Raw genomic sequence first — 23,447 nt, forward strand, 5'->3', positions numbered from 1 at the left:
TGTATGTGTGCCAGAAAATGAAATCTAAGCTAGCAACGAGCTGACTTACATTTCAGCTATAGTGTACGCCACTTTTCAGATGACCCATTTTGATAATATTGTCCACTTTTTGAAAAGTGATGGGGTTTGCCTATAATGGCAAACATTACTTATGGCAAAGAAGGGCAGTAGTTGTACATCGCCCAGGCCAAAAAAATTAGTACTCTAGCAGGATACAGCTAAACCTCCACTAAGTGGAGGCATCACAGGTGCAGGAGGAGCAAATCACACACACACTTCCATGGAATGGCGGGGGCGATTGCTGGATGATAAAACTGCACACTGATAGCTTGCATAGAGCGCTGTTCACACATGCAGATGCACAGTCACAAGCCCGCAGCCTATTAGGTGACGCCCATACTATTAGATCAGGCGGGCTGCCAAGCCGTACTCCATCTGTGCACCATACAGGGACAGGAACTCTAATATTCAAGGCCTAACAGAAAGGGGCCTGGCTGTATCCTGTACAAAAAATGAGGTTTTAGTTGGTATTATGGCCAGAATACGGAACCCTACAACCCTCGTCACGGGAACCTCATGCTTGTAGGTCCCTACACTAAATATAAAAATAGCAACAAAAAGAGGAATAAGTATCCTCCAAAAATTAAGTATTACGTTCGGCAAAGAAGGGCTGCAGTTGTACATCGCCCAGGCCAAAAACTTGTACTCTAGCAAGAGGCAGCGATGTACAACTACTGCCCTTCTTTGCTGTAAGTAAGGCTAGTTTCACACTTGCGTTGAACGGCATCCGTTGCATTGCGTTGGGTGACGGATGCAACGGATGCGTTGCATATCATGGCACAACGGATGCTACGGATCGTACAAAACAGCGGAAAGCTTTTTTTTTTTTTTTTCTTCTTTACAGTTTTACCGGCAGCAGACTATTGTGAACGATCAGCTGATCACCCGGCGGCCGGGCGCTCAGCTGAGCGCTCTCACATGCCGGCGGCCGGGCGCTCAGCTGAGCGCTCTCACATGCCGGCGGCCGGGGGCTCAGCTGAGCGCTCTCACATGCCGGCGGCCGGGGGCTCAGCTGAGCGCTCTCACATGCCGGCGGCCGGGCGCTCAGCTGAGCGCTCTCACATGCCGGCGGCCGGGCGCTCAGCTGAACGTTCAGCCACCTAGAGACTAAATAAAGTTTCTGTGATTTTGGAAAAAAAAAAAAAAAATGAGCATGCGCAGTGAAAAATAGAGGATTCCGCCGCTCAAAAAACGTTAGTTGCTGCATTCCTTCCGCCCGGCGGAAGCAACACGCAGCGTCGGCCAGTGGAAGCAACGCAGGTACTTTTGGCACAATCTGTCGTCCATACAAGTCTATGGGAAACAGCAGAATCCATTAACGGATTCCGCTGTTCTCCAAAAGGGCGGATTGTGACGGAAGGGAAAAAACGCAAGTGTGAAAGTACCCTAATAATTTTTGGAGGATATTTATTCCTTTTTTTGTTGCTATTTTTATAATGGCAAACATTTGCAACATTTTGATCAAAGCGCTACTTCAAACGTTTTGGGACTAATATGAAACACTAGAAGATGTTGGCTGTGTGTTTTTCTTAGTTTTGCATTTTTAATCTGCCAGCTTTATAAATGTCCCTTATATGTGGCGGTCTAGTCAAACCCATCACTTACATCATTTAATTTGTCATAAATTATACTTAGTGCCATTTATAGTGATTCCGTATTAAGCATAACATTATTTGCCCAAATTAATTTTAATAGGTCTTAATGAATCGGGCATATTTATGATAACCGCACATCTGCATATGATTAGCATAATATTTTTCTGTAATCTCTGTCTAACACTTATGCTTTTACCATAGCGTTAACCTTTGCTGGTCCCGCATCATTTTCTGAGGTTGTAACATTGAGCAGAATAACAAACCTTTTGAAAACCTTACTTGTGTGACCGGCATGTGCAGGATGGTTTGGATTTAATCGATATTTCATTTACCTACAAAGATAAAAATAAAAAGTTCCAATTCAACATCACTTATTTTTTTCCTATCCATTTGACGTGCATGCAACATTTCCATCCTTCATTCCAGGGTATCTTAATCTCTGCCCCATTCAATGTCATACTTTGTATGGTTAGGCTGCAGCAATGCAGATTTTATGCAAATTTTCCAATTTTTAAGCAGTATAAACGTGAATGCTTATTGGTTAAAGCAGATCAGGTGATGTGTATTTGTATAATGAGGGGGTAAGGCCTAAGAATAACGACACCCATTATCAAGGTGTGCAAAATTACTAGGTAGCTTGTTTTCTCATGGGCCAAAAAAGAAATTTAAAGGGGTTTTCCCATCGCTAAGATCCTATCCCAATATGTAATAGTTGTAATAATTAGGGATGATCGAATACCTCAAATATTCGGCTTCGCAAATATTTGCCGAATAGGTCGCCACTATTCGTGAATATTCGATGCACAGGGTAAGTCTATGGGAAACCCGAATAACGACTATTCGGAACTATTCGGGCTTCCCATAGACTTACATTGCGCATAGAATTTTCACATAGCGGCGACCAATTTGTCGGATATTCACGAAGCGGAATATTTTGAGGTATTCGATCATCCCTAGTAATATTAGCAAATATCGCCAATTAGAAATGTAGTATAGTTCTCCTGATTAGTTATGTCACTTACCTTATGTGCAGGGCATTACAGTAGCTTAGATATCCATAGTTATGACCACAAGCAACTGTCACTATATGGGTTTCATAGTGTTTAAGGTTGAAGGTCGACTTAAGTCCATTGAGTTCAACCCTTGACCATGAATTACTACATTTCTTTAGTTAGTTGCTAGTGATTATAGGCTTGGATACTTAAGGTCCTGCAATGCCCAGCACATGAAGTAAGAGACATGGCTATATCAGAAGAACTATACTACATTTCTTTAGTTAGTTGCTAGTGGTTATAACCATGGATACCTTACATAGTTACATAGTTACTTAGGTTGAAAAAAGACCTAGGCCCATCTCGTTCAACCTTCCTCCACCAGTTCTACATTTGGTCACTAAGTCATTTATAACCAACAATGTTGTGTACTGAGGAAATCATCCAGCCCTTTTTTAACAGCTGTTCTAGTATCTGCCATTACTACCTCTTGTGGTCGGCTTTCCACAGTCTGACTGCTCTAACTGTAAAGAACCCTTTCCTATTTAGCTGCCGGAATCGCTTTTCTCCCACTCGCAGTGAGTGCCCCCTAGGCACCTGCAATGCCCTGCACATGAGGTAAGTGACCTAGCTAATCAAGAGAACTATTTTACATTTCTAATTGGAGGTATTTGCTAATATAATTATGACACCTACAATATATGGGGGATAGAATCTCTGAGAAGGAAATAACCCTTTAAAGAGACAAAATCACTTTTACTTTTTTTTTTTTCTCCCCAATAGCGCCCTGGAGTGGTGAAGCCAGGTCTACCCACCTAATAACATTGTAAGCAGCGGCATGCTGAGCGTCTACTCACCATGGACGCCCACTTAAAAACAAACAGTGCCGCCTCTACAGGGGTGCTCCATAGCAAACACTCCGCCAGGTTACGTTTTATTAGTAGTACATTCTGTAACTCTTTTCTGATATCCGTGAATTAGTTTTCTGACAGCTTCCAGGTCCGTACAGCGAATTCTAGTGGCAAGAATATGGATGTTTCCTGCGGCAGCAACAGTGTTTTCCTTTAGTTTTCATCGGTTGATTGAAGGCAGACGTCCAGCCGTACCATTCATCCAGAACTGTACCAGAAATGATCTATATAGCCTGCAAAGTGTTTCAAAAGACATGTCTTACCATTTTTATGCAGCTGGGTGTGGATTTTCCTGTTGGGTTACATGTCTAGAGCTTTATTTGCATTGATTTTGTGGAACAATATGAAATATCTTTCCCAAACGCGGCTCTACCTGCTGCTCTGTCACTTAGGAGCATAAAACATAAGATTTATACATTGAGCTTAACAGAAAAAAGAACAGTACGCAGTTAGCTACTAAGAGGACAACCAGAATTTAATTTCTTTCCTTTTATGCAAGGAATTTGGAGCTCTGTATCAAAAGATTTGAAAAGCTAAAAAGTTATATTTAAAACAAAAATTAATCAGCATAGAATGTTGTTGCTAAAAGATGTAAAGGGGTAATTCCCATCTCATAGATCTTACCCTAATATGTAGTAAGTGTAGTAATAATATTAGCAAATACCTCCAATTAGAAATGTAGTATAGTTCTCCTGATATAGCAATTTCTCTTACCTCATGTGCAGGGCATTGCAGGACCTTAGGTATCCATGGTTATAACCACTAGCAACTAACTAAAGAAATGTAGTATAGTTCTCCTGATATAGTAATTTCTCTTACCTTGTGTGCAGGGCATTGCAGGACCTTAGGTATCCATGGTTACAACCACTAGCAACTAACTAAAGAAATGTAGTATAGTTCTCCTGATATAGCAATTTCTCTTTCCCCATGTGCAGGGCCTTAGGTATTCATGGTTACAACCACTAGCAACTAACTAAAGAAATGTAGTATAGTTCTCCTGATATAGCCATGTCTTTTACCTAGTGTGCAGGGCATTGCAGGACCTTAGGTATGAATAATTATAACCTCGAGCAAGTAAATAAAGAAATGTAGTATAGTTCTCCTAATATAGCCATGTCTCTTACCTCATGTGCTGGGCATTGCAAGACCTTAGGTATGAATGATTATAACCACTAGCAACTAACTGTACTCAGATTAAAACATGCTTTTATTAAATACTGTTAAAAATCAAAGGTCCAAGCAAACGTAAAAGTAAGTACAATTAGCACAACAGTGTTTGAAAAGGACAATAGACATCAATAATTAAGTCAGATGTGATTAGTAATACCAAAGTCACAATTTCTATACAAGGATATTACTGTATCTCATATAAAGAGAACCCTGACCGTAAAGACCCAAAAAACTATATATACTGTGGACGTGTTCCTATTGGTAAGTATACAAAAAAATGAACCGGTCGGATGCTGTGCCTGCATTTAGAATCAAATAGTGCAAGCTAAGTAGATAATAGATCCGGTAAGTAAAAAAAAATGACCTATATATAAAGGTAAAAAAGCCAGTGCTACCTGGACCATAAGATCTAATATTACCTTTTAAAGGTGAATGAAGGCAACAGGAGGACCCAGACGCGCGTTTCGCGTTTTGTCTGCTCTGCTTTTTATATATAGTATATGTAATATATTGCCAATAGATATTTTTTGTTCTTTATAGTGACAGTTAGTTGCTAGTGGTTATAACCATGAACACCTAAGCTGCAATGCCCTGCACATGAGGTAAGAGACATGAGTATATATGGAGAACTACTACATTTCTAATTGGAGGTATTTGCTAATAATAATATTATATTTTTTATTATTATTATTATTATTATTATACCTACTACATATTGGGATAGGATTTTTTTAAATGTTAAGAGGTTTTTATTATAACGCCACCTTCAGTTTATTATTTGACCACTCCGCAATTAAAATTATTTAAACTTTTGTTTTTGTTTTTTTTTATATAAATATTAAAAATATAACACAAATGGTAAACGAAGTGAAATTAGAACTTAAAGGGCATCAACTATTTTGACAAAATGACAAAAGATTTGATTGTTGAGGTTTGGATGCGGAGACAATTGACTGCTAAAATGAAGGGGAAGTAGTGTCTAAATGAGCACTATGCCCCTATATTTTTGTCTTGCTCTAGGAGTGAATGGTGTTCGGATTTATAGAAAGTTTTTGGATCCTGACCCTACCTGCTCCTTTCTCCAATAAGAAGTGGACAGTAGAAGTACAGTGGTTAGCTGAGCTCCTCGGCCCCTTCATTTAGCAATAAGAAAGGGGTTCGACACCCTGACCCTCAACAATTTACAATTTTCTTACTTGTCAACATCTCAAAATTATTAGCGCCCTTTAATTAATCAGGAAATTATTTTTTTGAATGCTTGTTTCAAAATTCAAAATAAAATATCTAACCATATCAAGATGTGAGTCTTAACAGTATTGCAAGTCATATCTACCCTGTGGCCACTCCTAATGACGGTTTATTTTGTATTTCTTCATTCTATAGCCGGATTGCCAAAGAGAACAATTTCACAGTCTGCCCTCAGTTTATTGGTCATGGAATTGGATCTTATTTTCACGGGCATCCTGAAATATGGCATCATGGTAAGCAATGTATATACAATAAGGGTATTGGGATATCTGGTAGGGAAATGTAATATATTGCACATCATGTCCGTGCTCCATTGGTAGCTAATTTTCAAATAGATCTCATATTAAAAAAAAAAAAATCTGGTCACCTTTTTGAATATTTCATGCCAGTGTGTAAAGGCATGTGACTAGAGATGAGCGAATAGATTTTAATATGACTGAATTATACTTTGGCTAAAATGCAGAATTTTTTTTCTTTGTCATTCGCTTTTGCTTGGATTGAACATTCAGCTATTTTTCTGAACCATAAAGGACTATCAAAAAGTTAAACAATTATCGCCCTATCACTCACATCTCTGACAGCTCTGCTACTCACCACTGAAGATGAGTGAACCTGAGGTTCGATTTTCAAACCGAACACCAACTTAAAAAACAGAGCTTGGGTTCTGAGTTTGGATGCTTTATGTGCGAACTTAATTCTCACAAGCATCACTGTGACCAGGTATGCGCTTTGTGCTTAGCCCTGTGCTAGCCTCTTGCAGTGTTTGAATGGCGCACACTGGGGGTAACAACAGCGTAATCACATGTAGTGTGCAACAAGGAAAAAAAAGTTGAAAAAGCCTGCCCACTCTCCCCCAGAAGTGATCTGCTTATTGCTAGCTGTATGCGGGCAGAGACTCAAACTGCCAATCGGTGTTTTTAAACAGGGTCGAGCAAGTTCAAACCATTGGAGGTTCGGTTCAATTGTGGCTAGCGAACCGAACCTCCCAAGGTTTGCTCAACTTTACTCACCGCCAGCAATCCGGTCTTCTCCGCCAGCCATCCGGTCTTCTCCGCCAGCGATCCGGTCTTCTCCGCCAGCCATCCGGTCTTCTCCGCCAGCCATCCGGTCTTCTCCGCCAGCCATCCGGTCTTCTCCGCCAGCCATCCGGTCTTCTCCGCCACCCATCCAGTCTTCTCCGCCACCCATCCAGTCTTCTCCGCCACCCATCCGGTCTTCTCCACATCTTCTGATCCCCCGTTGACTGCACTGGAATCCCTGGGCCTGTTACACTGAGGTTATAACGCCATGACCTTCCACACCCTTGCACAGAATCCTCCCGTGTCTCATGAAAGCTGACGTCCCGGCTCAGTGTTAGCAGCAGGGGATCAGAATTTGCCGTGAGGAACGGATGAATGGCGGGAAGCACTGGATGGGACAGAGAGGTGAGAGGTGAGCGGTGAGGTGAGTATAAGGTTTTTCTTATTCTTTTTATGGTTTGGGATCTGGAGAAACCCCACAGCATAACAAGGAAATTTAAATTTGCAAAGAATAACAACAACTCTGCGAATCGAATTTCCCAAGAAATAACACACGAATAGGCGAATTCTAATTTTGCCTGATCCACTCTTCTCTACATGAGACCACTTCTCCATGACGCATCGGTACAGAATAATGTCACAAGGCATAAAGCCATTCAGACTTTCCATCAGTGGAATGTATGGAATTCTGGCTCGGGTCCAAGATGAAATATTCTCTGCAAACACTCACAGGAGAAATGTATCGTGTAATTTAATCTAACATTTTAAGGTGCTTTCCCCTTTAAGTGTTTGAAAGAAAAGATGTGTATTGTGCTACCTTTTCCATTCACCTTCCCCATGCCTAACAATGGCAACATTGTACGAATGACAACCAATGTCTCTCTTAGATATTTGTGTTGGCAGCAAGAAACCAAAAAAAAATCTTATAAGGAGATCAGATTTGCAGATGTTGAAAATTTCATGTAAGTGCAATGCAAGAACAATATGAGGCGGGCGATGCCCCCTGGATCTACAGACATACGAGCGCTGCAGTGTAGTGTGTATTAGGTGAAGGATCCCTTGTATTATTGCAATGGATTCGGAATATCATTGTTAGTCACAGGATCATTACCTCTTATATATATTCATTGCTGCCAACTTTCTATTCACATCTGCGTTAATTGTAAAATTCCCCTCCTCTCATTCAAGACTTCACAACCTTCTGCCAGCACTTATGGCTCTGATCTTTTACTGCACACTTGTGTTATCTCCAGCACTCGCTTTGCTCTGCCACTTTGCTTTAATTCTCCTACATGACTGGGATCTTTTAATTACGGCTTCTTATGCTCTACTGTTTTCTGTAGTCTGCTCAGTGACTGGCAGGACGGAGACGTGAAAAGTACAATACTGAAAGCTTTTACATTTGCTCTCTGATGGACACAATGGTGGAATGTCATCTGTAAGGGCACGGGCTCCTTGATGCTTTTTGTTCATTGACGATATTCCAAAATCTGGAATTGCAAATAGTCTTGATTTAACATCTACTGTTCTGTGTACGTAGATCCTATGCAAAATGTAAGTGTATAAGTGTGTTAGGTTGTTGCAGCTGCAAATCCGTGATACAGACTGCAAACATTGTGTGTGGAGATGAGTGGACCTGTGGAAGTACGGTGAGTTCAGCTGGACTTTTCATAAAGTTCTGTTTGAGACCTGGACTTGACTTAAACACCAATTGAACTCACTAATTGGGCATTTCGGGTCTCCACCCAAAAGCAGCCAGCCATAAACAGAACAGTTCCGCGGCAAATGGGTGGGGCTTTTTAATTTTTGGGGGGGATACATACTACATCTGATAGCTGTTGCTACCCCCAGTGTGAGCCAGCTCTTACTGGGCTGAACACCAAGCGTACCCGAGCACAGCGATGCTCGTTCGAGTGGTGAGCATCCGAATTCTGTGTTTTTGGTAAATCTGTATTCGGTACTAGAGATGAACGAACCTGAAGTTCGATTTTTGAAGTTTGGGTACAAATAAACAAATGAAAAAATAGAGTTCGGGTTCGAAGTTTGAGCAAGTTACGAGTGCAAACCACTCAAGCGATCAGGGCTGTGCTCGGGTACTCTTGGTACTCGACCCAGTGTGCGCTGCTTCCAGTGTTTGAATGGCTCACACTGGGGGTAAAATCAGTGTTATCAGATGTAGTATGTGTACACACACACACACACACACACACACACACACCCTCTCACCTGCCCCCGGAAGTGTTCTGTTTATGGCTGTCTGCATTTGGCCGGAGACCTGAGCTGCCCAGTTACTGACTTCTATTGACATTCGAGTCAAGTCAGGGCCACAATCCGAACTTTAGATAAAGTTCAACTGAACCCTCCGAACCGAACTTCCAAAGGTTCACTCCTCTCTATTCAGTATGAACACTGAATGTCGGGTTCACTCAACTGTAATTGTGTGTAGTCCGATCCTTCAGTCATTCATTTTTCTTGCTATTCTGCTCTTGAGAACTGTGGTCAAACTGGGTAGCTATGTTCATATCAAACATCATACACATCCCTGGGAAAGGTATTTTTTCATTGACTTCACGGCTTATACAGGAATATTGGTGTTAAAGACTAGGTTGAAGTAAACCTTCTAATTTTTGGTGGGATCCAACGACTATTTTATGCCTATAGGGGTCTGCTGACTTTTCCTCCCGACATCATATGGGCATGTTGAATTTCATCATCGAATCTTACAAAGGTATTTCTGGTAGGAGTTTACGAACCAACCTTCCATGTTTGGGCTAGTCGGCAGGTATAGCTGTTGGCCAACAGCTACTTAATTTGTATAGTCACCTTGAATGAGGGGAAGAGAGAAAAATTTAGCTGAACAGAGAACACCCACTGATCTCCGAACATGCAGGTTCACAAGCTGACGGAGGATAGATCTGTACAACACAAGTTCAGCCACTACAGTGCAGCCTGAACTCTCCCATGTACATAGGTATATGACATAACAAACCAGACATGACATCAGTGCACATACCCTTCAGATGCTGAAAAACTGTTGAGGCCAACCTCTGCATATTGTGACAATGGCTCCATTACACATACAGGTATATCCTCACAACATCACACACAGGAAAAGATAAGGGGTCTTCCAAAAATGCAACACATTTATGTGCTGCAACTCAGATCAGTTATCTTCATCTTTAAACATTGTAGATATCCTGGAAAAGAAGACAAAACAGAGAGACTCAGTGCCACAAATGCTTAACAGGAACCTGTTTCCAGATTTTCTCAATATAAACTAAAGCCACGACCTTTAACCTGTCTATTGCAGCAGCCCATCCACCTGTGTAATACCCCCACCTTCCCCTGGATATCCCAAAAAATACCTTCTAGAAGTCTGCATACTGTATGCTACTCAGCATAGTCTGATCCAATGGGCATCAGTGGTTTCGGATCTACACTTCCTCTATCGGCAGAATTGTCATCCTCCTGCCCACCGACGAACACTGTACAGGAACAGTATATAGGACCTTTGCAGCCTAAGAGCTCATCGTAATGCACAATTCCACATGTTTTGGAGTTAGAAATGGGTAATTGCACAGGTTACACCAATGATATGTCCATCCCTGCTCCTGCCTTGATTGATGTGGAAGATGCATCTTACGTTATCCACAGATCCCTGCAAATCTTGTGCTGGTGCAGTTGAAGCGCAGGCGCACTTTGCTCTGCCCTGCTAAGGACAAATCAAAGTCATGTAATGTGTTGGAATCTATTAAGAGCAGAACAAGGTTCTGTAGTGTAAGCTAATAGGCACCGGTGCAGGTGATTGATGGGTCTCATCCATGTGTGCAAAGGAAGAGATCTGTCAGTCAACTAGAGAGGTGTGGGCATAATCCCTCCAAGGACAGCACTGGACTAGTGTAGTCTCTTCTTATGGTCCACAGGTCTTCAAACGTATTCTTCTCCGAAACACCGGAGCATTCCAAAGACAACTAGACCTGGCTCCAATCGCACAGCCAAACTGATTCATTCTGCCCACGGTTTTGGCAACATGAAATAGCTGCCAGGTTCCCTAAAACAAAGTGCAAAATGAAGTGCTTAACAAAGATCCACCTACAAAAAAAATGTCATCTATTGTGATGAGTGAGCACTACCATCTGGATCAAATGCTTGGGTTCCCCATTGACTTCCATTATACTCAAGTGCATGAGTTGAATCCATCCAACTGTTCGGTACGAGTACCAAGTACCGAAGCACAGTAGTGCTCGCTTATCACTAGTCGTCTATTATCAATTGAATGTTTTTTGTTTTACAAAAATGTGAGAAGGTCAAACAGGAAAAAAGAAATCAGGTCCATCAAAAACAAAAATATTTACATTATTTACTTACCTTTTCTATTTTAGAGTATTTTTCCTCAGGGTTGTTATTACATATTCTCCAGATGTGAGCATTGGATGGTTGTAATTACTGCCAGTAATGGTGTTTCGTGGATGTTAATAAACCACAGTCACTTCACAGGTCCACACAACGCAGCTCTGAGACCAATCATTACTGTTGTCCTATTAGTATTCAAAATGGGGTCATCCTTGAGAAACCTTTCAAAATAGATGTCTCATCACAAACAACCTCTTTTATATATATTTTTTACTAATTGAGTGTGAAACCTATTATTTGATTTTCTAATGTCTTTTTGTTATCTAATGGTAGAATGTTAAATTCTATTTTCTGTGCCGACCTCCATCTTTCTTAAGCGTCCGTTAACAGCATTCAGAGATATGTCACATGGAGCATAGGAAGCAATTGTCCATTGTGATTAGCCATTGTGTTCTATGGGACAATGATGTAGACATGTTCTGTCACCTGTGGAGTAGTCAATGTACAGAGAGGGGGAGAAGGTAAGCTGTGACCATCACCAATTCTGAATGGTAGATCTTGTGTTATCTTTGTAATCCTGCTTATGATGGTAATGATAGGACTGATAAAATACTTAAAAACCTAAAAGACCTATTAGGAGCTCAGTGGCTCGAGTTAAAGCTTTAATATATTTTTAAATATAGGGACTTGGAAAATTTAAAAATCTATCTTTTAAAAATATGTTTGACATATAAACAATTGACACATTCCATTTATTCAGAAAAGACGGAAACAGATGGCACTCAGACGGCATCCAAATGGTAGATTTATTCAGTGTTCATACCAAGGGGTACAGGTGGTGGGGGAGGGTGAGGACAGGGTCACAACGCCGGACGACGGCGAGCCGTTTCGCACCGTTGTTCTTCCACGGGTCCCGTGGAAGCACAAAGGTGCGAAACTGCTCGTCGTCGTCCGGCGTTGGATGCTGTCTGAGTGCCATCTGTTTCCGTCTTTTCTGGATCTCTTCATATGGCCTACGCCCTGGGATGTGCACCCGGCTCTTATGCCTTCCAGGAATGAATGAGCAGCAGCCTTTCTTTTGTGGATTAGCGGTGCCCGGTCTCCTTACTCTTTTGACACTCTATTTATTAGTCAAGATGCCACATCTACCTCCTGAGACCTCCGAAAATTGTTTTTACGGGGGGGTGGGGGGGAAGCGACCAGCTATACTTTCTCACTGCACTGGCTGCAGGGCACTACCATCCCTTCTAAAATGCCGACATAGTAAGGGCTAACTCAAGTCTACAATTGTACCATACACTAGATGTCTTATAAGTGGGTAGATGCTGGGAGATCGATGAAAAAATACCTTGTTTGGCTATTCTAGAAGTATTAAAGACAAATTATTTTAGGACTTGATATTTTTGTACTTAAAACAGTTATGATAATCATTTACTAAGTTAAAAGCTTCCTAAAAAACAGCAGAATTGTGGTTTCCAGTGTGTCATTTTATGAAACTGAAGCTGAGGATGTGTATTAATCTGCATGTACCGGTGAGCTCCGCTTCTTCATGGCTTCCCGAACGACATGCTATATGAAGAAGAGATCATGTAAATGAAATAGTGATGACATGTACGGTGAATTGATCAGTGGGAAGAGTATGATATGCATCTCAATTACAGTGCTTGTGAGTTCTTCTTAATTTAATAATGATGAATATTATAGACTGTAGGCCTATGATGAAGGATTGGAGGTCTTATGTGTCTTCAAGTGTGAATCTCTCATCTACCGGTATTCCCAGACATTTCAAGACTTATCATGCAGAAGCAAGGAAATATATATACCTTTTTGGCCTATTCTAATGTTGTAGAAGTTCTCTAATTATTTCATAATTACATTTCCCAGAACTTGGTTACGATACGATACGATACAATACACTTTATTGATCCCGTGGGAAATTATGGTATCACAGCAGCACAACTTAAATAATAACATGAATTACTTAATTGACAAGACAGTAGAGTTGACAGAAGAACATTATACATTAGATTAGGTCATATACAGTGGGTAAACTGAAAAGTAGAAGAAATAAAGAAGTAAACATTCACCTTGATGATTTAACACTAATGTTAAATCATCAAGGTGAATGTTTACTTCTTTATTTCTACCAATGTAACATACAGTGGGTGTATAGTGTATGTGCACTAAAAACCCACACTGACAGCATAGATCGCCTTGGCTTGATGATGTATACTACTCTCCAAAAGTTAGGGATAGTTGGCTTCCAGATGAAATTTATATAAAATGTTCACGCTACAGAGATATTTAATCATCAAAGTCAGGCATTTAAGTAGAAGCATGAAATGGTGATTTCCTAATCTCAAACAATTTATTGAAACAAAAGCAAACAACATTGGTGGGTATACCCCCCAAAATGTCACCGTCTCAGAAACTTGTAATGTGGCCTTGAGCATCAATTACAGCTAACGACGACGTCTCCTGCTGTTCATAAGTGGAGTTATTGTCACTGAGGCATGGAAGCCCACTCTTCTTGACAGGTGGCCCTCAGGTCATTGAGGTTCTGGGGTACAGAGTTACGGCCTCTTCATGGCGACAGGTTTCTATGGGATTCAGGTCTGGAGAAAGTGCAGCCGCTCCATTGGAGATCCCCCAGTCTCCAGCAGCCATTCCCTAATGATGCGACCTCGATGAGCTAGAGCATTGTCATCCATGAAGATAAAATTAGGCCTGGGCTGTTCACGCAGAGGCGCAATGACTGGATTAATGATCTTATTCCAGTAGTAGAGCCTTGTCACTGTACCATTCACAAAGTGGAGGGCAGTTCTGTATAGACAAGACACACCAGCCCACACTGTAACACCACCACCAAAGGCTCGTCTGGTGACAACAGTGGCTGATGCATAGGGCTCTCCTTGACATGGCCAACATTGTTGGCATCCATCATTTCTGCTTAGACTTTCATCAGTGAGCAGCACTCGGGCCCACAAGTGCCTCATCTAGAAAGACGATTACACCTGTGCCTAGTGGTATGATCAGCTACCCTTGCAGGTCATCTGGAACGCAGACCACGCTGATGTAAATGGTTGCAGTTGGTCTGAATTGACAATTGGGTGCCTTTCACCTCACTTAAATGTGCCTGGAGTTCTCTGGCATTCATCATTCAGTTCCAAAGAGCATTGTTCACAATGAAGCGGTCATCAGTGTGGGATGTGGCCAAAGGACGTCCACTTCTGTGCCTTTCTGTGACTTTTCCGGTCTCTCTGTAGATTTGTTATAACCTGCTGATGACACTCTGTGACACTAAGCTCAGTGTCCACTTCTGTCTCAGAACATCCTGCTTGAAGCCTCAAAATGGCGAAGTACTGCTGATCAATTGTTAGGTGTCGTCTTGGTTTTTAAGTCAAAATGTGAATAGCATGATGAGGAGGACTGTGTAATACCAATTCTAATTGAACTGTGAAATGTATTGGGCGATTCATGAATCTAACAACTGTTGGGAATTTCGCCATTAAGCTCCTTGTTAGAGAACAGCAAGTTGTGCAGAAAGTACTGAAACGTTGGACATGAGCATCCAAAAGACTAGAGAAGGTCACATTAGGTTCACCTGAAAAGGTTAGAGGGCATAATAGGATCATCCCGACATTTCGCCCAAAATTAAAATACCCCTAACTTTGTATAACTAGTGTATATTACTAACTCCTGGGGAACGCTTTGTAGGATAGTCTTGTGGGCATTTTGTCTTCCTTGGTACCAGAAGACAAGTGGTTATATTTTAAAGCGTTATTCGCATCTTGGATATTTTTGGTATATAGATGGAATATGACATAAATGTATAGCTGATGTGGGGCTTCATGACAAAGATCCGCATCTGTCTCAAGAATAAGGCCCTATAGTGTGCTGCTTTCCGTTAAAGGGAACCCGACAGCTGCTCAATCCACTGACCTATAAGTGCATGTAGGAAGAGACCTGTCAATCCAGGTTAATGGGCGGGGAGAAACCACCATGGACCCTCCTTCCCAACTAGCCTACACTGCGGCTCAGTTCCCGACAGCTTTTAAAGTATATTCTTCTCTGAAATCTCGCAGTGTTTCAGAGACAAACATACCTGGGTGAGATCATACAGTCAGTGGCAGATGCATGCACCGCCTGGATTTGGCAGCATATATCAACTGTCAGGTTCCCTTTTAAAAAGGTTGTCTAAATGAATGGGACCTCCCATTACGTTTCCACTGATAGGGTGCTTCAGGACATGGTTATTGCAAACACCAGGAGAAGAAGAATGGGTATGATTGCCATGGTGCCGTAGTCAGAGAAACATCCAGGAGTAGGTAAATAGTGATTTAGAGTGTTCTCTCTGAAACGCATAGAAATAAATCACTATTGGCCTACTCCTGGATGTTTGTCTGACTACGGCAGCGCGGCAATCATACCCATTCTTATTCTTCTGTTGTTTGCCGTTACATTCGTGGGGTGCTGCAGCTGTCATTTTGGTCATTTCCAGTTGGCTGTGACTCACACAACCTGCCAAGATGAGCATATCCAACATTTTTTTAATCATCTCTCTCGGATAAACCCCAGATTGCGCTTTTTTTCCTCCAGCTCACTGCAGGATATGGTTATTGAGATAGGCGCAGGTCCCATTGGTGAACACTGCATCTACCATGCATTAGCCTGTAGTTATGCCACAAATTATCTAAATGGGAATGCTCCTTTAAGTGAACAATGTTGATGGTCACTTTTGGCCCATGCTATATAGATAGTAGGCAGTAGATATTGCACTTCACTGCAATATAGTAGAGTACGCTCTTGACAAAAGTATGGTAGGAATTTCTTTTCAAATCCTGTGGATTTCTATTGTTTTGGAAGCCTATGGAGTCAGTGTTTGGGGAAAAAAGTGATAAAGTATATGAACATGACCTCTTGCTTTACAAACAATTTTACCCTTTTTAAGCATTTATAAATATTGACAAGAAGCCATTTGTCATAAGCAGTTAATACATCTTCTATGTTTCTTTACTACCATACTTTCACATTACTCCTGCCCACACGTGCATGGTTTTTTCATGCATGTCATGCCCATGATTTCCAATTTATATATATTTTTTATTGTATGTTTAATAGATTTGTTTTATTTTATGACATTTTTATTTATTTTTTCTTGTTTCTCTTATGCATTTTGTTTATGCCCTTAAGGGCAGGATTCCACTTGCGAGAGACTCGCGCGTGTCTCGCATCGCATCACCCGCCATGGCCTCCCTCTCTTCCGACAGGAGCGGGTCAGCTGCATCTATTTCTATGCAGCTGAGACGCTCCCGTCGGGAAAGAGGCACGCCATGCCGGGAGATGCGATGCGAGATACGCTCGAGTCTCTCGCAAGTGGAAAAGAGCCCTACGACATAGTATTGTACTGGCAATTGCCTTAAGGATCAATAAGATCCTGATAGAAAAAATAAAGTAATAAGTCAGGTCACCAATCTCGTAATGGTAGATAGCGTTGTTCCCCTGGTGTTCCACACCCGGAGAGGGTCTGAACTACACCATATTAAAGGAAGAGGAAGAAAGTCCAGCTAAGGATCCACATTCAGGGGTACCATGTGGATCCTTTGCTGGACTTTCTTCCTCTTCCTGACCAAAGATGTCTTATTGTTAGACCTCTGATAACATAGCATAACTGAAACCACCGGAAATCCAACATTCTTGAGCTAAGGGAATATATTTTCTATTTGGTAAACTAATGATCAGTAATTGGAGAGATATTTAACAGATTTAGGTCACTGCCTCCTTCCAAGAAACGTCTGGCAATTCTTCTTCCACCTAAATATGTAAAATAAAAGTTTACTTCTAGGATTCTCCTGAGACACCATTAGTTAAAGTTGTCATTGGTGAGAGTCTGTGCTCCATATTGGTTTAGAAAATTTATTATTTATACTTATTTTTACGGGGTTGTATTACACCTTTCTCCCACACACATCACAATAACTTCAGTCATGGAACTGATGTTCAGGTTGTGAAGGTCCATGCTCAGCTTAGATTAAACTTTTGACTTGAACTTTGGGACAAATATGTAAAAAACTACAAATTTTCCCGTGTATTACATAACAGGCATGTGTTTGAGAAACTATGGCTGCATTCAAGTGTGCTAATCCATTCTTAGATGACAGTGACACAAGGCTCAAAGTGGAGCTCATAATAGTCACATCCATGAAACGTTGCCTGCTTCCTGCGTGGATTCAGTCCACTCACGTAATTTGGCATCGGTGTACAAATGGCTTCTATATAAAGCAGCAGGCGGTGCAAAGAACAGTCGTAGCAGGGCTGTGATTATACTCAAGTTTGAAACAATACAGATGTTTTTCGGTAGCAAGAGTTTATTTTGCAAATTTACATTGTAGAAATAAGGGGAGAGACTTACAGATTGTTATGGAAGTTTGTCCTGGTGACCTCCACAAATATAATTCGTAACCTCTCCCAAATATTTTAACTTAAAGGGGGTGGTTCCCTACTCTGCGGTAGTGACCACATGCCTGTAAAACTGATAGGGAAGTCTTTTTCTAAATACCTTGTTCAGCCAATTCTGTCTGTGTCCGCTATTGTGGATCGCTCATTCCTATGAATTGACCCCCAGAGCTCCGTGACCTCTGGGATCTGGTGATGTCACGTCAACTTCCAGTTGACCGACATTACCGAGGTGGCCCCAGTCTTCCTGAGTGACTGGGCTGTGGGCGGCATTTCACCGCTCCTCACAGTCCAGCGTCACAGTGCTGTATGTCTCGTGTGCGCGATCCTTCACGGCAGAGCGCCGCAAGCATAAGCGATACTGGGCTGTGACCAATGAAAAGCTGCACACACGCATTCACTCAGGAAGACTGGAGCCGGCCTCTGTGATGTCAGGTCAACTAGAAGTTGACATGACATCACCAGATCCTAGAGGTCATGGAGCCCAGGGGGTCACTACATGCTGATGAGCGGACCGTAATAGCGCCACTCACAGGCAGAATTGGCTGAACAAGGTATTTAGAAAAAGTCTTCCCTATTAGGTTTGCAGAGATGTGGTCACTATTGCAAAGTAGTGAACCACCTCTTTAAATATCAACCCTTTAACATGAGACCAAATAGGGCATGTGCCCACTAAACGGGTTTCCGAAATTGCCATTAAACAACTGTCCATTAATACATGGATCATGTGGTTGCAGCGTCCATATGTGATCATAGGATACATGGAGATTGTAAGGAGGAGGCATGGATGAACTGTGACAGTAGAGAACTACATTAACTTCCACGCTCTGCCGTGGGCACGGGACTTCCAAAATGGAACTAATTGTGACTGGAAGGAGTTGCAAGATCTGATATCTGTTATGCACCATATTAATGGAACCAATTTAATTAAAAAACAAAACAAAAAAAAAAGAAAAACAACTCCAGCCTTTTATTAGGTCTCAGGTCTAGACTTCTCTTAACCAAGTTCTAATGTATATTATTATTACACATTGTATACTGAAACTTCATGGTTTTTTTAACCTTTTTATTTTTCCTTCAATAGAGCGGTGAGGTCTTTTGTCTTTGTTTTTTGCAGGGTGAGCTATCAGTTTTACTGATACCAATATTGAGTACATACAGCATTTGGGGTGCTTGTTTGTTTCTTTTTTTGAGGGGAGGGTGTGGTGTCCAAAAATCCCAAATTCTGGCGTTTAGAATTTTTTTTTTCTCTTTCCAGCGATAACTTTATGGGTTAATTGTAATATACCAGACTTTAACAGATGCAGTGATACTAAATGTGTTTTTTTATTTTATAATTGATTATTGTGATTATAGAAAAGAGAGTAATTTTAATTTAAAACTTTTTTTATTATTTTCCTTTTTCCTTTTATATTTTTGTCTTCTTATGGCACTTAAACCTGTAATTATCTGACTGCTTACACTATAAACTACCATGTTTCCCCAAAAATAAGGCCTACCCTGAAAATAAATCCCAAGTAGGATTTTGGGGCTTTTTGAGCATGCTTAAATATAAGCCCTACTCCAAAAATAAGCCCTACTTGTGGTTCCATAAAGAAGTGTCCAAGCAGCTAGAAAAAAATGAAAGAATGCAGCAAGACTGTTCATCAAATAAGGTAGACATCCTCAAAAGAAAGCAGACACGCCCCAAAAGAAAGCAGAAACACCCAAGAAAGCAGACACTTGCTGCCACCCCCAAAATAAGAAAATAAAAATCGCACTCCCGAGACCCCAAACAATTACAGTTGGCAAGTGTTGATGGTGGATGGGCTCTCACGCAGTCATCTGTGTTGCTGTCAGGTCCCTCACTGTTTTAGATGCACTGCACTGCAGCTCTTACATACACTTCATGTACCAGTATCACTCCACGCACATGATACTGTTTCCAGTCACCAGGGGGAGCCAACCGCTGTAAAACGCAGGGAGACCTGACCACAGCGCAGATTTGTATGTGAGAGCCCATTCACTTGCCAACTTTAATTGTTTGACGTCAAGTTATTGCAATTCTTTTAGGGGGTGTCTGCTTTCTTTTGGAGGTAAACTTAGAAATACACAGAATAATAAAAAATGTAAGCAGGTAATTTAAAGCTGTGTGAATATGGTCTGTACCCACCACTATAGGACTGGTTCTGCACCATGAGAATAGCAGATCAGATAAGAAAATGTGCATCTGAACCAGTAATAGGAGTAACACAAAATGTTGATGTTCCAGAATGTGATAACATGATTAGATTTGAATAAATGTTGGTTTATTTATTTTCAGTAATAAATGTGGAATGTTGTTCATTAGAAAATATAATACATCCCCTGAAAGTAAGCCTTAGCACGTCTTTCAGTCTGAGCAAAAAATAATACAAGACGCTGTCTTATTTTTGGGGTAACACTGGTATAATACCATTGTATTGCTGTACTGTATATAATACGTCCCAGTTTCCTATGGAGCTCTGTCTACAGGAGTACCAAGATTGCAGTGGTGAGGGCCTGGCTGTTCAGGCTCCAGGATGACATAGTAAACCAAGGGTCCCCCACAATCTCGTGGAGGGAGGCCAATGGGAACCAGTGCGTGACAACAACCGCTCCATTACAATGCTGCTGTTGGAGATTGATAGCAACATTTAGAGATAGATGCCGACTATGTAACATAGCATGCATCTACTGCTCAGCCTCCACACAGAAGGACCACAGCTCCAATATACAGTTATGTCAATCTGCGTTAAGGGGTTAAAGAGAAGCTGTCACCAGGTTTTTGCTACCCCCATCTGAGAGCAGCAAAATGTTGGGACAGAGACCCTGATTCCAGCGATGTGTCACTTAACTGCTTGCTGTCATTCTCATACTATTCACTGTTTTATCTGCTGAAGATATAGCAGTTCTCTGAATGCGGAGCTCCGTATAACCACTTTCACACCACTGATTGGTAGCTTTCTGCCTATGTCCAGGATACACAGAATGCTGCCAATCAGTGGTGGAAGGTGTTTTGTGCTACATGGTAGTAATGTATCCATAAAAACGGACATCACTAGGATGGTCCGTGTGACGTCCCATTTTTTTTTCCCACCTATTGACTTATACTGGCGAGTCTCGCACGATTTCGGCAGACAGTCGCAGTATGTTGCGACTTTTCGCTCATCCAGAATTTGGATGCGATAAAAGCTGACCAACTGCTCTGCCTCACTGAATAACATTGGTGCGAGTGCAATGCGAGATATATGGTCGTGTGAGCGTAGCCTAATACTAATACTCACATTAGGTGGCACACACACACTCACTTGCCACATCCGGTGATACTGATTGCTTACAGCTGGCAGTAGAGGGAAGATGGGACGCAGTGCAGTAGACCACGAGGACCTGCGGTGGAATGAATGGAGGACTCTGCAGTGGTACACATCAATACGTTCCACCTCAGGTCTTCTATGTGCTTCACCTGCTGGCCAGAAGTAATTGGTATCATTGGATGTGGTGTGGGTGTGGGATCTGATGTTTGTGGGTTTACGATGTGTGTGTGTGTGCGCGCGCGCGCCCATTCCATCACGATTCCTTGATACGTTCCACTACAGGTCCTCCCATTCGGTGTCTGGTGAGTATGAGTGAGGGGTCTTCTGTATTCTCTATTTTGGGGTGTCTACTTTCTATAATTAAGTGCCCTGCAGGATTCTTTAACTTTTTTTGCTGCATGGACACTTTATTATTGAACCGTGACTAGGGATTATTTTTGGGGGAGGGATTATTATTGGAAAAACACAGTACAATCTGTACGCAGTGCATTCTCATGTTACCGGGGCCCCATGTACTATATTTTCAACATATGCTCATTCCTGGGTCCTACCGTAAAAAGTAATGAGATATTGCACGTGTGATTGACTGGAAGTATCAGCCAATCAGAAGGGGCATTGCACTGGTAAAATGCCTGTATTAGGGCTCGCACACATTTGCATATAAATCGGATGTTGGCTATGGAGCAGTGGCAATCAACGGGGAAAGGGGGGTTTCAATGCCGATTTGGCATGAGAAAAATATTGCTGCATGCTGCGATTGGCCGCGTTTCTCGAATCATGCGCAGCCATATAAGTCTATGGGTGCATGTAAAACATCCCAGTATAGTCCAGTATACACAGAGACTGGAAATGGAGAAATTGTGCTTAGATTCTTGCATGTGAGATACTCGGATCCCGCTTGCAGCACAGCTCAAGCCGAGTATCATTACCTCTCCCATTGGATGCTCTACCCCAGTGTGACCCCGGCCCTACTGAAGTGCAGGTAATGGTTGCTCCAGTAGCTTCTCTTTTCAGTGAAGTGTTGTACTAAATGTTCTGTATTGGGATTACCTGTGACGGGGGATATGCTGCTCCTTTGGACGTCAAGTGAAGGTGGCTCCATGTCATGTTTCCAGCATCTCGCGAGTTCTGCATCTTAAGAACTTTCCAACTTCTACACCAAGTGATCTACACCCTCCAGAACTCTGATTTTTTTTTTTCTTTTCTTTTTCTAATAAAGACTTTCTTTATATTAGTTATCCAGTTATATTTCATTGTTTTTCATTTATTCTTCAATTATTTATCCCGATTTATCAAGACAGAAAATCGCCTGTCTTGATGAATTCAAGGGTATACTACTTTTCCATAATATTTTTTAACAAAGGTAATTCCAGAATTAATTAATATAACAAGAGGGATCGCTTTATAGACCACACCAAACAAAGATGAGGTATGTGGGACAAAGGAGGACGTGATCTCTGCACTAAAGGCAAATGCAACAAATTATTTATAGACCGGAGGAAAAGAAGGGTATTGTATTTGACTATACATTATATTTAGCTTTTAGCAAATATTAAAAACTTTATATTTTGCAGTCACGCATTTTTGCTCATTTCTGCCGTAGAATATTCTATTTGGATTCACTCCAAAGTATTCCTATAGTTGGATAGGACGTCACCATGAGATCGTATATTCACCTTATGGGCTAAGCTATGTAAACTCCTCCTTACGTCTATCAATTCAATGTCCACAGCATGGAAATAAAGCTTCTATAAGGCTAAAGGGCCCGTTACACACTACGCTATATCGAACGATATGTCGTCGGGGTCACGTCGTTAGTGACGCACATCCGGCATCGTTAGAGATATCGCAGCGTGTGACAGCTGCGAGCGACTGTGAATGAGCAAAATTACTCATCTTATCGTTGCTCGTTGACACGTCTCTTATTTTCAAAAAATCGAAAGTCCTTCTGCGCGCCTGTTGTTCATTGTTCCCGGGGCAGCACACATCTCTCCGTGTGATACCCCGGGAACGATGAACTCCAGCTTACCTGTGTCCCGCCGGTAGTGCGTAAGGAAGGAGGTGGGCGGAATGTTACATCCCGCTCATCTCCGCCCCTCCGCTTCTATTGGGCGGCCGCTGTGTGACGTCGCTGTGACGCCGAACGTCCCTCCCCCTTCAAGAAGAGGATGTTCGCCGCCCACAGCAAGGTCGTTTTGAAGGTAAGTACGTGTGATGGGGGTTACCGACTTTGCTGCACACACGATGGGGGCAGGTGCGATCGCATGATAAATCGCCACGTGTAAAGCGGCCTTAAGCTCCCACATTGAGTATTTGGTGTATTTTTTGT

At 41.8% G+C, this 23,447-nt stretch overlaps 1 protein-coding gene across 3 annotated transcripts in view; it reads left to right on the plus strand.

Annotated features, from left to right (window-relative positions):
• The window catches only part of METAP1D (methionyl aminopeptidase type 1D, mitochondrial), a 247,847-nt gene that overhangs the window by 218,848 nt on the left and 5,552 nt on the right, over window positions 1-23,447 (plus strand). For all 3 annotated transcript variants that reach the window (XM_075318866.1, XM_075318867.1, XM_075318868.1), the window contains one exon: window positions 6,112-6,209. In XM_075318866.1, coding sequence (XP_075174981.1) covers window positions 6,112-6,209 — 98 coding nt within the window. The remainder of the gene's footprint in view (window positions 1-6,111; window positions 6,210-23,447) is intronic.

This window comes from Anomaloglossus baeobatrachus, chromosome 7 (assembly GCF_048569485.1).
Source record: "Anomaloglossus baeobatrachus isolate aAnoBae1 chromosome 7, aAnoBae1.hap1, whole genome shotgun sequence".
NCBI classification, from domain to species: Eukaryota; Metazoa; Chordata; class Amphibia; order Anura; family Aromobatidae; genus Anomaloglossus; species Anomaloglossus baeobatrachus.